General features: G+C 37.1%; 1 protein-coding gene across 2 annotated transcripts; it reads right to left on the minus strand.

Moving 5' to 3' along the window:
* Window positions 1–260: 260 nt before the first annotated feature.
* Window positions 261–14631, minus strand: HROB (homologous recombination factor with OB-fold). Of its 2 annotated transcripts, none has more exons than XM_083378240.1 (10): window positions 14511–14631; window positions 10680–10730; window positions 9284–10435; window positions 8608–8691; window positions 7831–7971; window positions 7257–7365; window positions 4926–5011; window positions 3260–3409; window positions 2109–2286; window positions 261–858 (listed from the first exon to the last, which is right to left on the minus strand). In XM_083378240.1, the coding sequence occupies exons 1-10, from the start codon at window positions 14511–14513 to the stop codon at window positions 785–787; spliced, it is 2028 nt and encodes a 675-aa protein (XP_083234366.1). In that variant the 5' UTR covers window positions 14514–14631; the 3' UTR covers window positions 261–784. The 2 variants fall into 2 exon arrangements, with proteins under 2 accessions (XP_083234366.1, XP_083234365.1); XM_083378239.1 differs by having other exon boundaries at window positions 9260–10435.
* Between the last annotated feature and the right edge of the window lie 3698 nt (window positions 14632–18329).

The raw sequence follows: 18329 nt of genomic DNA on the forward strand, positions 1-18329 counted from the left end.
ATTGTGAGCTCTAGTTTCATGTTAGGTATAAAAGCCAAATTGACTTTGGACTAGTCACTATTTCTCAGCCCAACCAAACTCACAGGTTTTTGTGAGGAAAATAGAAGAAGTATTATGTATGTTCACCCCCTTAATTAAACATGGGATAAAATCAATCAATGTAAATAAATATATGCTGAACTAGACAATCTTTTGTTAAGCTTCAGAAATACTTCAACAGATATACTTTTCATATTTATTTTTCAGACAGTATCAATTAACATAAAAGTGTTTTTTATTGTTTTGGAAGACCAGTTAGAAGACAGCTTGTTTTGCCTGAAATAGTGTATAACAAAGCACCAAAGTAAACGTACATACATACGTACAAACGTACATACCTAAGACAATTTCAAACCAAATGGAGTAACAGGTACTTAATAGTTTAAAGTCATTGTAGGTCATTCCGATAGCCTGGCAAAATTAATTTTCTGAAGAGACAAGTCTATAGTAAGGTCTGGTGCAAGACCTCAGTACTACTGTGCAATATTACAGCATCTCTGACAAAAACCACGCAAGTCTTTCCACTCACAGGAGGAAAATTAGCTTAATAACCAACCATCTTGCTACTCAATCTATTTTCTATCTAATCACATAAAGGGCAGCTTATGTCTAATTTATAAAAGATTTTTTTAGTAATTAGAAAATGCCCCTGCAAGGAAGTCTATCTCATGGTACAAAAGGGCTCATGAACACAGGACTATGCCCATGATCCTACCCAGCAAGTTCTTTTAGGATTAGTGAGCTGTCATAAGATGTTCTGTTCTTCCAAGCTGGAGAAAAAATCATCAGGGAGTTCACCAAGAAGCTGGTCCAGATCATCTACAAGGACAAAATGAGAAGTAAGACCAAGTTTTTAACAATATATTAATCACTCTGGGCAATATCAGCCATGGTGGCTAGAATTGCAGGCTAAGTCTGCCCACTGCTAGTTCGATCCTGACCAGTTCAAGGATGACTCAGCCTTCCATCCTTCCGAGATCGGTAAAATAAGGATCATATTGTTGGAAGCAATGTGCTGACATCTGTAAACAGCCCAGAGAGTGCTGTAAAATACTGTGAAACGGTATACAAGTCTAAGTGCTATTGCTATATAAAGAAGTTCTGGTCTGGACATAATATTTTAATATTTTATTGTTTTTTCAGTGTCTATTTTTTCTGTGCTAAGGGAAAAAAGGGAAGAGAGAAGAAAATCTTTACAGACTTGCTTTCTGACTAGCAAGTTCATTTTTAATGCTTAGTACATTTAATACTTAAATGACACTGAGCAAATAAAACATTTAATCTGTCAAATCCTAAGAATTTCTGTTTTTCTTTCTTGGGGAAAAACCTCACAGCAGACCCTTATATAATATATAGACATGACAGCACAGAAATAGATGGAACATAGTAAACAAGAGTTCCATGACTTCACATAAGACATAACAACTGCAGCTCTTAGTAACTTCCCCATTATCTTATAGCATTAAAGCATATACATTTTTTAATCTAAAATTGGTGTTGCAAGCTACCTCATTACCTATAAAGCCCTACATGTTTTACCTCTTCCCAACATCTGCCCATATCACATACACTAACAGGATAGATATGTTTCAAATCCCTTTTCTAAAACAATGTTATTTGATTGGACCCAGAAAGTATGCATTTTCTGTGGCAGTGCCTGCCCTCTGGAACAATTCCATCCTCCACTAACAAAACATACATTTGTCCTGACTCTATTGGCCTTTAGAAAAGATGAAAATCTTGCCTGTTTCTCAGGTGCTGGAGGAGTGTAATAATTCCGAAATTCTGATCACCTATCATGAATTACTTTTTCATTGTAATGGAGTCTCTATTTGGGGGGGGGGGTTGGTCTCATTCGTTACATTCTAAACCACCCAGAATCACATTTTTAATGGTGGGCAATGATAGATAGATAGATAGATAGACAGATAGATAGATAGATAGATAGATAGATAGATAGATAGATAGATAGATAGATAGATGATAGATAGATAGATAGATAGATAGATAGATAGATAGATAGATAGATAGATAGGAAGATAAATGTTACTGTTTAGCATTCTATTTACCCAAGTCAGCTCTCTCAGTGGATTTGCCTGCTCCACAACTTCCTGATTCTTGTAATAATGATGGACTTTCATTTGATGCTAATACACAATGACATCTCTTCTTATTTCTCTCACATCCTTCCACATTTTTGTTATCCATAGTGGCCATTACAATCACAGCACTTATGGGAGGATCCTGCTATAATTTTAAGACAGCAAGCACATATAACATTTCATAGACAGCTAACAAACTATTTGCACAATTTATTTAATTTATTTGCTGCCTATCTCTACTTTAGATGACTTACAACAATAAAACAGAAATGAAATGTAACCATAGTAGTAATGTAAAACAGAACAATTTACAACTTCCTCACACCATACCATCCAGTACCAGCAGAAAAAAATCAGAGATGCTTCCTACCATCTCAGATCATTCATCCATTCTGTATCATTCTGTTCAAAATGATAATCTGAGGCTCATTAGCCTCAAAAATTGAAATTTGAGTCCCATTACCAACAGAACACTCAGTCATGATATCCCATTATATCTTCAATGCCTGTTGATCAATTTTTAATTCAAGATGATTCATGTTCTAAATGATCTGAATATTTGTAGACCACCTTTTTTCAATTAATCTGCATTTAAACATCAAGTGATCAAGACCTTCCCTGGGTTCCACTTATAGGGAAAGTATCACTGGCTAATATATGAGATTGGATTAGAATAATGAATGCTTTGAAAAAGATCTAGAAAAAATATTTTGAACATCACCACCATCACCATTAAAATTTTATCCTATTTTATAACTCAAATGGGGAACATACTTAATCATGCCTATTTTTTAGAGCAACCCTTTGAGGTGGGTAAAGTTAAGAGGGACTCCCTCCTATGCTTGAGGGAGGCCTAGGATGCAGTCTCTTGCTACACCCCTGTACTATACTATTATACTAAACTGGCCCTCATGTCAGCACATTTTTCTGCTGCTCAGTAATGAGCCATTTCCACAAGTCTATATTTAGCTCTCTCGGATTTAAATTAAGCTTTCTTGAGTCTCAGTTTAGCTAGCTATAAACATGAAATTTCCTACATCTTTTCCTACAATAGTCACAGTTCTAATTTTTTGATAATTAAAATGTTACTGTTGTTGTCATTATCATCACATCTTTACCTGTGGTGTCACGGTCTCACTGGTTTTCCAAATCTCTTGGTATGGCTGAGGCTGATTTCCATTGTTGAAACCAGGTGAATATACTTTCACCAGGTTACTGGGTGTCACATTGAGGTAGTGATTGCGATGGGATGGAGAGAACACACTCACCTGTGAAGACAGTAATCAGTTCTTTTCACAATAATATGTGGCACTACTAACATGCTAATCTGTATAGGCATGCTAAAGTTTGATGCCAGAAGATGAAACATTTTCAAATCTTGCCTCTCCAGTGATGCTTGTTGAAATGATCTATGTATGCATGTTATAGTCACACTAACTGCATATCTTGTTTGCATCTTAAAGAACAATAGAAAGGAAACAGCAATTTTATATATAAGAACATTGCCAGTGGGTAATTTGATTTCTGTCCATTGCATTGAAATAATACAGCAAGATTGATATATGTATCTACAATAGGAAGGAATTGACATCCAGCTTAAAAGTGGCAAGTGGAAGTATGGGTGGGAGAGTTGATGAGAATATTTGTATTAGATAATTAGAATGCTTATTGAAGAAAATTCTAAAAGAAATAATATTGTTTTCCACAGGTTTTAGAGGCAGACTGCAGGAAAATATACATTACAAGATTCTTGGACAGAAACTTTTCTTTATCTTATTTTAACGTGCTTTGAATGTTGCAAAACATATCATAGCTCGACAGCACAATATCAAGGAAACATAAGCAAGTCAAGTTATTACTTTTGGCATGAAAAAAGTAAGGTACTACATTTAGGCAGGAAAAATCAAATCCACAGGTATAGTATAGGTGGTACCTTGCTCAATAGTAGTAACTGTGAGAGGGATCTCGGAGTCCTAGTGGACAACCACTTAAATATGAGCCAGCAGTGTGCTGCAGCTGCCAAAAAAGCCAACACAGTGCTAGGCTGCATTAACAGAGGGATAGAATCAAGATCGCATGAAGTACTAATACCACCTTACAATGCCTTGGTAAGGCCACACCTGGAATACTGCATCCAGTTTTGGTCACCACAATGTAAAAAAGATGTTGAGACTCTAGAAAAAGTACAGAGAAGAGCAACAAAGATGATTGGGGGACTGGAGGCTAAAACATACAGGGAACGGTTGCTGGAATTGGGTATGTGTAGTTTAACGAAGAGAAGGGTGAGGGGTGACATGATAGCAGTGTTCCAATATCTCAGGGGCTGCCACAAAGAAGAGGGAGTCAAGCTATTCTCCAAAGCACCTGAAAGCAGGACAAGAAGCAACGGATGGAAACTAGTCAAGGAGAGAAGCAACCTAGAACTAAGGAGAAACTTCCTGACAGTTAGAACAACTAACCAGTGGAACAACCTGCCTCCAGAAGTGGTGAATGCTCCAACACTGGAAGTTTTTAAGAAGAGACTGGCCAGCCACTTGTCTAAAATGGTATAGGGTTTCCTGCCTGAGCAGGGGGTTGAACTAGATGACCTCCAAGGTCCCTTCCAACTACTTCTTCTTCTTCTTCTTCTTCTTCTTCTTCTTCTTCTTCTTCTTCTTCTTCATCATCATCATCATCATCATCATCATCATCATCATCATCATCATCATCATCATTATTATTATTATTATTATTATTATTATTATTATCAAGACTCATCCAGACTTGAATTTCTTGGTTTCTTACCTGTTTTAGCAGAAGAACTGAACCAGTTTTAAATTCACTTTCTTTTTCTTCCAGCAACAAACGATGTATTGTGCCCTGCATTTCACCTATTTGAGAGAAGATCAGACAAATGACAGCAACAAAGAGAATCTACCAAAATGTTATTTAGCAGTCATTCTAATTTGCTTGTATAGAATATAGGGACTGTATTCAAGCATGTGATCTGTTATTTGCTCAAACACAGCAGTTATTCCCAGATGTGTAATAGAATATTTAATGCTGCTTAGACTTAAGGTATCACCTGGCAATGTCAGTGTTTTGAGTTTATATTGTTGGATATGTTCTATAAGTTGCATAGATAGTAATTGTATTAAATTTTTCTAGAGAAGGTTGGACTATATATGTAGCCATCCAGAGTCTTTTTGGAGTTGGGTGACTTTATCAGATCAAATCAAGCAATAAATGTAGTAGTTCTAACAGTTCTAGCAATAGCACAGGTGGTAGTAGCAAAACAGCTAATCTTACCCATTTGGTATTAACAAGAAAGCATTACTATTTCAATTTAAGCCTAGAAAGAAAATCTTTCCATTATTATTTCTTTAAGAAAACTATACAACTCTCATTATATAAAAAATGAACCAAAGGCACTCTGAACTGGCTGTTCACAATGTCAATTTTTAAATGACTGGAAATGCTTGGAGATAAATGGCAAGAAAGGAGGGCAGATGCATTTTTACAGTTATTCTGATTGGTAGAAATTGTTTTGTTCCATTTCTGTTTTTTCATGACTGACAAAACTAGGTTGTACTTATTTACATACAGAAGCAAATCTGGAACTGGAAATTTAAACTAGTATTTCACTAGCCTGTTGACAAAGCATTTGTAACCTAATCAAATGATATTCTCAAAAATGTTGTCTATCCATTACCTTTTCTTGGTCCACATTTACGTTAAAAAAACTAACCATTCAGAGCAACTAAAATAGGACAGGCTAATTCCTACAAATATTGAGTTAAAACAAAACAAAACAAAACAAAACAAAACGACAGTCATTTTGTCTACTAAAACATTTCCTGCCAAAATAAAAAATGCATTTGTCAGGTTCTGTGTGGATCCAAAAAAAGCAAAATGTTAAAGAAAGCAGCTTTTCAGTAACTATGCCATAAAAACTAAAATATTTAACTGGTTAAAAAGGACTGATCTTTCCCCCACTGAATTACTTCTCTTCTTCAGCCTCAGTGAACATGGCAAACATCAGCTGTTCTCCAGGGCTTTTCATGAGAAAACAGACAAAAAAGTAACTTTATAACTATACTATACATTTCAATTCTTCCAAATAGTTTTACATAACATTGGAATAGTTTCCAGAATTATTCAGTCTCCTTCAAGCACATAGGGAATGAGAGTGAGAAAACATTGGGGTATTTATTCCAAAACTCTTAGTGGCTCAGAATGACTACAAAACCAAGACCACTCACTAGATAAAATATACATGATCCCAGGGGAATAACTGAGGTTCATATTGATTAGCTAACTAATGGAAAAGCATAATATACTGGAAACCTAGACAATCATCATGAAAAAGGTCAAGATCTTTTCTTCTTAATCTGCTAGGTTTTCTTTTCATGATAACAGTTGTGGGCAACAGACATTCTCCCAAACCTATAGCCTACAGAGACATACTGAATTTTGGTGAACTATTATGTTATTGGACTTAAGTGCCAAAAATCATTCATATAATCTGTTTGGGAAACTTTGGGATAATTTTTGTGACTCACCTACTTTTGACATAATTCATCTTGTTACTGCACTACTTGGCTAATCATGCATGCATGCAATGCATAATCAAGAAAAGCTTGCCTATATTTCTTTTGTAACACAGAAAAGCACAGAAATAATGAATTTCCCATAGCTTTTATTATAATGTAACCCCTAGAGTAATGTACCATTATTTTCTATAGGATAAACTCTAAGTAATCAAGATAGCAATGGCTACCCATTTGCTCTAATATCCACAAAAACCAAGTCACTCAAAATGGTGCAGGCAAAGGATGTCACTCTACATCAGAGGTCCCCAATCTTTTGGGCACCAGGGACCAGTTCCATGGAGAAAGGTTTTTCTGCAGACCGGAGAGTGTGTGGTTTTGTGTGCTGCCTGCATTCCACAGGTGGGGCTTTGCTTGTTTGTGCAGCCCAGTTGCTGGCATGCCACGGCCCAGTACCGGTCCACAGACTGGGGATTGGAGACCCCTGCTCTACATGACACAAATCAAGCATCCAACTAAGTTACAGACTGCAAGGGAAAGCATTATCTACACCAACCCAGTAGAGTTTAACTCTTTTTACCCTTACCAGTAGGGTCCTTGAACTCAGCACCTGCATCAACATTAGTCCTCATCAGTGATTTAATCATTACTGCCATATTTGGAACCTTGTTCTTTGGAAGTTGCTTCAGAGCTGCCTGAATGGAAGAAACCAAGCAAGGAAGAGAAAAGCTCCAACATGAATTGGGAATGCATTCAATTGTGAGAAAAAAATGTCTCACGTTAAGAAGTTGACAAAGGAGATATGTTGAGACATTCCTCAGCAGCTTATTTTTTGTCCTTCATAGAAGAGACAGAGAGCATAATATAGAGGGCTAAAGGAAATTAATTGAAGAATAATTTTTTTCATTATTCTTAAACAGATAGCTTAGAACTAATTAAATGATCTTCAGAGGACAGAATTTTAGTGATGGTCTCATTGCAAGAAATGAGAAGAAAAATATTTTGGAAGAGCTTCAAATGCACGGTTGTGGTAATACTGTGTTATTTCCTATTCCCTGACCATTCATTATCCCATGATGTAGCCATTTAAAAAAATATCTGTTGCTTGCACCTGACATAGAATTTTCAAACTAAAAACTAATTCAAATTTCAGCCTTTACCTTACGAAGTACCATAGAAATGCTGTACATTTGAAGAAAACAGGATGGATCACCTTCATCCAAATCTAATTCATTTTTCATGGCAACCCATGGGCCTCTTTCAAATTCTTCTTCTATTGTTTGCTGGGAAATAGGCATTTCCTAAAGGAATAGCAGAAAATCCCAGATAAAGATTTACCTCAAATCCACTGCAGAGGAACATATTCATCTTAGAAATCCATTTATTTCGGTGATACATTAAGACATTAGATATCTGAAACGCTGCATTCACCTTTCTATATACTCACCTTTCCCTCTACCTTTAATTTCATCAGGCATTTAGGTGGAAAAAATACTGATGTATACAAAAGTAAGTCTTCAACTTACCACCACAATTGAACCCAATATTTCCATTGCTAAGCAGGACAGTTATTGAGTTGTACCCCATTTGTGCTGCAGTTGTTAAGTGAATCTCAGGACCACATGACACATTTAGTGTCAACTTTTGAATAGTTAGGCATGGGACACAAAATTAATCCAGATGTAAGATGTGAGAAGAATAGTCTTATTTCACCCAAGCCCCAACTCACAGGCCCAGTAAAAATCCCCTTACTCCAAAATGCAGCTACTAGCTAGAAGAAGGGGGAAAACTGGTCAAAAGTACCCATACAGGCTCATTTTAAAGACTAACAGGCAGATTGAAAGCAGCATGGTTTTCTAATAATAAGTTTAGTATCTTGGGTCTATAGCCTATTTTTCAATATCAATACAAAATTTTCAAAGAGAAAATGAAATTACCTCAGTTCGTAATTTTGCTACAGCCCCATGAGTTGGCATCTGGGGAGTTGCAATGAGAATCTCATCCAGGTTTTTCCCATTAGGCTTTTTAAATAAAGAGGGAGAAAAGTAAAAAAAACATATATCACCTATGGATATTTTTAAAAAGCTCTCTTATTCTTTAATTGCTTAAATATAAGCAGAAATTTCTTAGGTACTCTGGAGAAGTCATCCTACTTATAAAGCTAAAGGTATTAAAGAATGCTAAAATTATTAGATCTAATATACACCCAATAGAAAACTCCTCAAGAGAATAATCTTTGCAGTAAAGGCTGAGGCCTTTACAAGGGAACATATGCAGAAGTTTCATTCTTTAATTTTCTCCCTATCTCAATTAGAGTAATTGTAAGTCACAAAATGTTTTGGAACAGAGTAGCTAAGCAAAAGAACAAATCCATAATGGCAGACTGAATAACCTCCAATATGAAGACAACACATCCAACAACCTTTTTGGAGTAAAGATAATAGATGACAGCTTTTATTCCTTTTTATGGTTTGTAGCTACTATAGGTTTTTATCAAAGTAGGACTGGAGTAAATATTTTATATAAGTAGTTCAAAAGTATTTTAGAAAGTTCCCCCCCCACACAATCTTTTGATATATATACACTTACTGTATCTCCTGAGTGTTCTCTTACTTGTTGAGGCAGAATGCCTGCTGGTCCTGGGAAGCGACGAGTCTTAGTTCGCAGAGAAACATGAGCCATTGGCTGAGGTGTCTTGCTGGCTGCTGTGACCAAACGGACAAGATGGTTGGTGACAACAGGAGTCTGAGGCTTTCCAGAACCTGCAATTGAACTTGGGGCTTTAAGGATGACAGGAGGGATTCCAACAGTTGCCACTGAAGGACCATATGTGATATGGAGTTGACCACTATTACTAGCCATTCTAGAGTCAGAGCAGCTGGGGCTAAATATCCGTGATTTGGACAGCCTTGAAGGAGTACTTGTTGAAATGAAGGGAGAACAGGGTCTGATCAGTGGTAAGGAAGGACTATTGCATTCAGAAGTGGATTTTTCCAAAGATGACTGGACAGCCTTTATCATCTGAATACTGGAATTAGAAAGTGAGCCAATACTGTTGCCCATCCCTAAGTTAGCCTGGGGAAAACCAGAATCTATGGAGGTAGGCCTCAGATTTGATTCTGAAGAAACTCCTATTGGCTGTAGATGGCTGACAACCTCATCAACAATTTCTTTTCGAGTTTTTGTCACTTGTGAAGTATCCAATGCAACAGGATTCATTGGTGTCATTGAGTTTGTGACTTGTCGTTTCTTGGTTGTTTCTAAGTCATTGTCTCTCATCTGTTTCTGGGAACCACAGTCAGATCTGAAAGACTCTGGATACATACTAGATTCTTCTAAATCCATGCATGCAGCCAATACAAGTTCATTGTCAATATCATCCCTGGGGGAAGTCCCAGAGGGAAATATAGCTGGAGGCCTGCTCACAAATTTAAATCTCTTGCCTGAAGTGCTACCTGATTCGCACTTGGCTAGTAAGCCTGTTGGGTCCTTTTGAACCTTGAAGCTGCTTATCAGGGGAAGCATATGATTGCTTTTGGTTTCAGTAGCGCAGATACCTTCTCCAAATTGAAGTCTGGAACAGTTTTGTACCTGTGAAATAGGGGGCATACTCTCTGAAAAGCTACGGCTGCCTGAATCCTTAACTGGCATGAAGGCATTGCCAGGAGCTCTTAACCCTGCAGAAAGGGGTCTCAGACCTCTTAAATTAGCAGATGTTGTGTCTAGAGTCTGCTTCTCTACATCACTCACAGCCATCAAGAAATCCTATGGAAAAAAAGAGAAGATAAACCTTGCCATGAAAAGTGATATTTCAGTTGTGTACATAAGATTCTGAAAGAGCTGCCTGGGGATTTCAGATTCTCAGAAGTAAGCAATGATTAAATAGCGAGATTTCATCTTAGATTAGACTATAGGCCTTCTTCATCAAGTAGAATCTCTTGTTCCTTCTACTTCAATGGTCTGGCTTCATCACTTACTTTCCAATTATGATTCAGAAATGTTCTCTTACCTCATCTTCAAATTCAGCCTCGACAGAAAACAACTTTTGGAGCTTGCAGGCCTGTAAGAGCAATTTAATAATTTCCAAGATTAAATCTAAAAGTGTTTTTTTTACTTTAAAACATTCTTCACCAGAAATTATAACGAAGCTGTCTTTCCTGTGTTACAAATACTACAAACTGAAATGACTAAATGATTAGGTAAAGGTAAAGGTTCCCCCGCACATGCGTGCTAGTCATTTCTGACTCTAGGGGCCGGTGCTCATCTCCGTTTCAAAGCCGAAGAGCCAGCGCTTGTCCGAGGACGTCTCCGTGGTCATGTGGCCGGCATGACTAGACGCCAAAGGCGCACGGAACGCTGTTACCTTCCCACCGTAGCGGTCCCTATTTTTCTACTTGCATTTTTAGGTGCTTTCGAACTGCTAGGTTGGCAGAAGCTGGGACGAGTAACAGGCGCTCACTCTGTTACGCGGCACTCGGGATTTGACCCGCCAAACTGCCGACCTTCTGATCGACAAGCTCAGCGTCCTAACCCACTGAGCCACCGCGTCCCTTGACTAAATGATTAGGGGATGCTAAAATACTGTTTGCTTCTGGAGGCTTAACATAGCTGAAAACAGAATACTAAATCTACCAACACAGTTTTTTATCATAAAGGACAATTAAAAAATCTCTCTTAAATCCAAGAATGTAAAAAAGAAATGGCTTTTTATATAATTTTAAAGACAAGGAAAGACTTCTTTACCAAATTTCATAATTCTGCTAACCAATATTATCCAAAATGAGAATTTTTGAATTCTTCTTAAAATGAATTTTAATTGTACAGAATTTTAATTTTAAAATGCAGGAACTGCTCTTTGTTTCCTTTTCATAGACTCCATACACTGCTTGCATTCACAGACCTGGCAACAGATGTGAGTTGAATTATCCAAATAAATCTCATTTGTAAATTTTAAAAGTAATCATTACTTTTATGCTCAGATACTTTGTATTGCATAAAGCTTTTGGACTGCATAAAGAATCATGAATCTTTGATGTTACTTGTTCAGTGCAAAATAAACAACATTAAGTTATAATTTTACTGAGATTCATGAAATATCACTTAAAAATAACTTAGTGAAAACAGTAATTCATGACATACAAAATATTAGTAATTAGTCTAATAAATTTCCATAGTTATAACATTTCTTGGCTATTTAAAGGGATATATAGATGACATCATCATCGTTAATATGCCACCTAATTCTCAGTGATTCTTGGCAGTTTACGAATGATTTCAAACATAAAAATATGATAATAAAAACATCAAGAACAGAAAGGGATAGACATGGCATAATAACAAACTGAGTAGAAACCAATATGAATTGTAGAGATTGTGAGTCTGCACAAATATCTTTTATACTTCTGTCAGTATATATTTGCTGCCTTTTGCTTTTCTTAACTTTTCCATATCTTTGCCTGAGTCTTATCAGTTTCATATGCGTCCTTGTGATATATAAGCGTGGGGTGTGGGGCAAATAACATCAAATTCTGGTTTTCGTTTTCTTTCTTTCATTTATTTCATAAAGTTATTCAATATGCCAATCTGAAAAAGATAACTGCCTCCTAATTGGCTACAGCATCTTTAGTTACAATCAGTGTGACAATGCATCTATGTAATAGGTGATCTCACATTACTAAAAAGTTTTTGGACTATTCCTGCCTCGTGAACTGCGTCAACTTAGGCATATCTGGGGAGTTTCTAACAATTGTTCATTGTGGTCCTGCTATATTTCTGTGGAATTAAGGTCAGTGCTTCCAAAACCTGGCAAAATTATCCAAAATTGGGTAAAAGTGCGTAATGATACACAAACCCATTACCCAACCATAAGAGGAACATTTAAAGACTTTTTGATAAAACAGTTAAAATACTTTCTGACAAGTGAATTTTTTTAGATAGGAAAATAGTGGGAAGAACTAAGTTAAGAGCTAAATTTCAAGTTAGCCTCTTCAAAACAATGAATTTGTTCTCATATATGTTCTTGCAGATTTGTTTATATGTTTCATATCATTGATCTATTTGTGCTTCGGCTGATGGATAATGGCCTAATACAATGTTTCTTAAAACTTTTTTTTTCTCTCAGACCCCTTTTCACTTTTAAAAAATATACAAGATGCCACAGAGCTTCTCTGTATGGATTATATTTATCACTATTAAAAATAAAACTGAAACATTTATTACCACTTCTCATAATAGTTTTATGGGATTTTAATATGTATATTGTTTTTCAATATAGACTGGCAAATAATTTGATTTCATGGTGTAAAGTCCCAGTCCCTTACTTAAACTTGAGATACCATATCAATCTAATCAGATAACCCAAGCGGAGACTTCTTGATCAAGGAGCACTTTATTTGATCAAATTAAGCAGCTGGGTGGCCAACAATCTGGAACCTAGCAGAGTTACGCCCAGAAGTGCCACACCTTAGAAAGTTTGTAGCATTGCTTTATAAACTTTGTTAGACAATGCAAATCAGACAAAGAGCCATTATATCATAAAGAAGATATAAATCATTCCTGTACACTCCCTTATTCCCTCCTTCAGTATATCCCATCCATGTACATGTTTCCCACTCTTGCATGAGATTTCTCTGGTGCAAAAGCCGATTACAGAAAGCAAGAAAGCAACAAGTAGGCTAAACAATTTCCCTTTGCAAATTCCTGGAGGTTTTTGGAGGGTTTTTTTGTAACTTCCTGGACAATTTTATACCCAAGTTCTAAGAGTGATTTTAACAAGGTGGACACTCTTGGAAAGATTCTGTTTTCCTTTTTTCCCCCATTCCATTTTCCAAAATAAAGTTATTTTCAGCAGGCATGATATGCTTCCAGAATCTTATGAGGCTTCACTGCAATAAAGATAACCAAAGATTTATTCAAAGCAAGGCTGACCCATATCAACCATATTTAATTTAGTACAGTACTTACTCACACAACTAACACTTGGTATTCATTTAATTGAACTGATTAAACTGGAGTATGACTTTCTCTCACTGGCATGTTCCATAACTCTATGAAATAAAAGCACCTGCCTAGTCATATTTAGGGGAAATGGGCAACATAAAAATTCAATAAATAAAAATAAATAAAATTTTGGTGTTATTTGTAAACCAAATACAGGGGGATTCATACAAAGCTCATACAACACTCAGAATCAACATTACCCAAGCATGCATAAAACCTAAGAGAAGCTTTTCACAGTGGCAAAGTGTAAACACGACTGCTGTGCCATGAAACATCAGTCAGTGTATCCCTTGTGGGAAAGTAAACCAGTCCCAATGAAGAAGAAAAAAGCATAGAATTAATTCAAATTTTATAGAGCCTTCATATGTTGTGGGCATAGCCTCTCTCATGGTCACAAAATTCAAGTACATCCCTTGAAGCTTCCAGACATTTTGCTTCAAACAATATCAACCAGCACGACTGAAAGAAAAGATTTGCAGCTGCAGTTCAAAAAAAACTTTTCAAAACAGGTTGTTTAACCCAATTCTAAACCAATAAATAACAAGCATATTTTTATATATACCAAAATTTCACACTGCCTTATATCTCCACGTAACACACTCTCACACATTCTCTAGGGGCAAGTTAAAATTTTAAATTCAAAGGCTTATTGCTTTTACGTTTACCGTTAAGTTTTGTACCCTTTGACCTTATAACAGAAAACCACCTGGGAGATTTTTCCTCGTTGGCCACAGAGCTTCCTCCGTTTTTTTTGCACTGAAACCAATGGCACCATTTAGCTCACTGACAGTCATTCTCTATATTTAATTCCTCCCCCCAAGTTATGCCGGTCCTTCTTTACCATCGCAGAGTAAAAGGTCCAACGCTACTATCGGGGAAAAGGAAACGGAGAGAACATTAACTCCCGAAAGGCAGCCCAGCCATTGCTTTAAACGTTGCACTGGTGAACATTCGAATCAGCCATCCTCCGCTGACAGAAAGCGTGACGTTCATTCTTCCTCATTACGCCTGCGCAGTGAGGAAAAGGCGTCATTTCTTTAGGTACGCACGCGCTTGAAGTCCTGCCTCCTTTCTCTAAGTTATCCTTTGATTACGCAACCATAACCAAGATCCTAGTTGTGGGGCCGCGTAAGCGGCAATGCATGCTTGGCTCGCGATTCATTTAGCTTCCTCCTCCTAATTTTTTCCCATTTTTGGGAAAAAATTGTGTGTACTAGACTAGACTAGACTTAATTGAATCTAGTCTGATCATTAAATGAGACCTAATTAGATGAGATGCTGAATATTTCTTTGTCAAGAGCTCCTCATCCTCAGAATTTGTACAACCTGCGTATGGTTTCTATTCATACAACAGGCTGAATTTTCTAACACGCTATCTTTATATGCTAATCAACAATAGTACAATCCTTTCCCCCCCCTGCCTTTACTATCTGGCAGTATTCCTTCAACATCCCAGCTGATTTACTATGGATTCAAAAACAAATTAACTATAAATTCTGTATTCCATGGAGAAAATTTAATTGTTCCAACATAACCACATTTGTAAGCTCGAAGGCTGTCATCACTGTCTGCTAACTTTAAATGCTTATGATTTTATTAAGTAACTACATGATCAATAGGCGGCAGCATTTAGCTGACACTGACTGGTCCTGAAAAAAGATGTGGGAAAGAGTTAAATTTTAAATTAAGGAATTAAAAAATATATAGGAAAAAAAGCAAATAGGAAATTGCATTTTTTTTACAAAGGAAGTAGTACATGGGTATGTCCATGTCATCACCATTAATCCAGATTAATTAAGACCACAGCTACATGGAGGAATGTAAGCAGTGGGGTACCACAAGGTTCTGTCTTAGTCTAGTCCTCTTCAATATCTTCATAAATGACTTAATGTGGAACTCATCAAATTCCCAGATGATACTAAGATGACAGGAATAGCCAACACCCCAGAAGACAAGCTCAGGATCCAAAAAGATCTTGACAGACTTGAACAATGGAGCCTATCCAACAAAATGAAATTTAATGTGGAAAAAAGCAAGATTTTACACTTAGGCAGGAAAAACCAAAGGTACAAGTAAAGATTAGGCAAAACGTGGCTCAAAAACAGTAACTGTGAGAAGGATCTTGGAGTCCTAGTGGAGTCCTGAGTCAGCAGTTTGTGGCGGAAGCCAAAACAGCTAATAAGATAGATAAGCTTTATTGTAATTTTTTTATTGTGGGCACACTGGCACACATTAAAAATGAAATTCTATTGCCTGCTCTCAAAAGTGTATACACACATAACACACATATAAACATGCTATATACAACATATGTATATAGTACCTACACATATAAATAAAGGTAAAGGTTTCCCCGCACATGCGTGCTAGTCGTTTCCAACTCTAGGGGCCGGTGCTCATCTCCATTTCAAAGCCGAAGAGCCAGCGCTCGTCCGAGGACGTCTCCGTGGTCATGTGGCCAGCATGACTAGACGCCAAAGGCGCACGGAACACTGTTACCTTCCCACCATAGTGGTCCCTATTTTTCTACTTGCATTTTTTACATGCTTTCGAGCTGCTAGGTTGGCAGAAGCTGGGACGAGTAACAGGCGCTCACTCTGTTATGCGGCACTCGGGATTCGACCCGCCAAACTGCCGACCATCTGATCGACAAGCTTAGCGTCCTAACCCACTAAGCCACCACATCCCTATTATACATATAAATACATATAAATATTAATCACTGTCTATCTTGAATACATAGCAGAAAGAGGAAGCTTGAGAGTTCACAAGGTTAATACTGTATGGAACAAAACTGTCACTGAATATGGATGTTCTGCTTGGATACCATGAAGCCTCCTTGCAGAAGGTAACAAAGAAAACAGGTTGTGAAGAGGATGTATAGTGTCCCAGACAATTTTGCAAACCATGCTCAAACAACACTTATTATGCTATGTCCTGAATAGAAGGGAGCGAATCTTTTCTGCCATCCTTACTACTCTCTATACCACCTTCCTGTTTGAAGCAGTGATACTTCCAAACCAAACCGTAATGCAATAAAACAGTAATGTAATCCTTGGTTGTATAAAGAGGCATAGAATCAAAATCAAATGAAGTATTAGTACAGCTTTAAAAAGTCTTAGTAAGGCCACCCCTGGAATACTGCATCCACTTTTGTTCCTCATATTACAAAAAAGATGTTGAGACTTTGGAAAAACTGCAGAGAAGAGCAAGTAAGATGATTAAAGGCCTGGAGGCTAAAACATATGAAGAACCATTGCAGGATTTGGGTTTGACTAGTCTACAGAAAAGAAAGATTAAGGGGGACATGATAGCAGTATTTGAGAGGTTGCCACAAAGATGAAGGGATCAACTTACGGTATTTTCCAAAGCACCAGAAGGCAGGACAAGGAACAACAAATGGAAACTAATCAAGGAGAGAAGCAACCCAGAATTAAGGAAAAACTTCCTAAAACTGAGGACAATTAACCAGTGGAAGAGTTTGCCATCAGAAGTTGTAGGTATTTCATCACTGGATGTTTTTAAGCAGAGACTGGACAGTCACTTTTCTAAAATGATATAGGGTCTCCTGCTTGTTGGATTAGAAGACCTCCAAAGTCCCTTGCAGCTCTATTCTGACTGATTGATTGAAGATGGATTTGAGATTTTATTACTAATACAATACTATTTTATTTTATTATGATTTTATTATTGATTTTATTACTATATGATACACGTTTGTGGGAATGCATTGGCTATGATGTGAGATACAAATATAGTCTGCATTAGTCCAAGCTGCAGGATTTACATTTTAAAACAATTCAGTTGTTGAACAGGAAAACAGAAATCTGTAAAAAAAAATGCACTCCACTTTCAAACTGTAAATCTGGTAAATACTGGTAAAATAGGAGGAACAAATATTACATCTTTGCCTCTTTAATTTTTTTTTTAAAAGGTGGGATAAAAATAAAACAAAATGCTGATTTACTCTTGCATTTCTGTTAGGAAATAAGTATATCAACCCTATTATTTCTACAAGACACTCTTATTTCACTCCTCTGTCACCTTGGTTATGCAAGCAAGGTCTGAGGCAATCTATCTATACTTTATAATGGAACTCATAACTAACATTTACTGAATTTATTAAATTATCCGATCCTCTGGCATCAGAGCATTTTCTATATGGCAGCAGATTCTGTTACGTTAATACTGTAATGTTTTCAGGGAAAAAACCAACTGAGGGAGGATTCTCACTCAGCTGCTTCTGCCGCTCCACCACATGCTCCTTGGGACCACGTAAGCAGGCCTTCTTCTGTTTCCCACTGAGTTAATCAGCCGGCACTAGGACCAGGAAAGGGGTTTCTCTCAACTTTTTTTAGCGAGTCCGGTTCTCTTGTCAAGACTTTTTGTTGCCCGGACACGTTTTTTGTAAGTTTCTTGCAGCCTTTGATGTTCAACTGGCAAGGGGGAAGGGCAGAATACCGCCTGTCTTTTGAAAGAGATTTATCTAATCTCAGAAACGTAGAAACCATAGTCCCGCAGGGATTTTAGGATCTTTTTTTGGCCACCCTAGCTCAGGCCGCTGTTTTACACGTCGACGGAATTGATGCTGCTGGCTAGAGTTCTGTAGGCCGCCTCTATTTTACCAAAGCGCCGCCTCTGGCCCGTTCTTTCCCCTCCC

This window comes from Vipera ursinii, assembly GCF_947247035.1.
Source record: "Vipera ursinii genome assembly, chromosome: Z".
Classification (NCBI taxonomy): Eukaryota; Metazoa; Chordata; class Lepidosauria; order Squamata; family Viperidae; genus Vipera; species Vipera ursinii.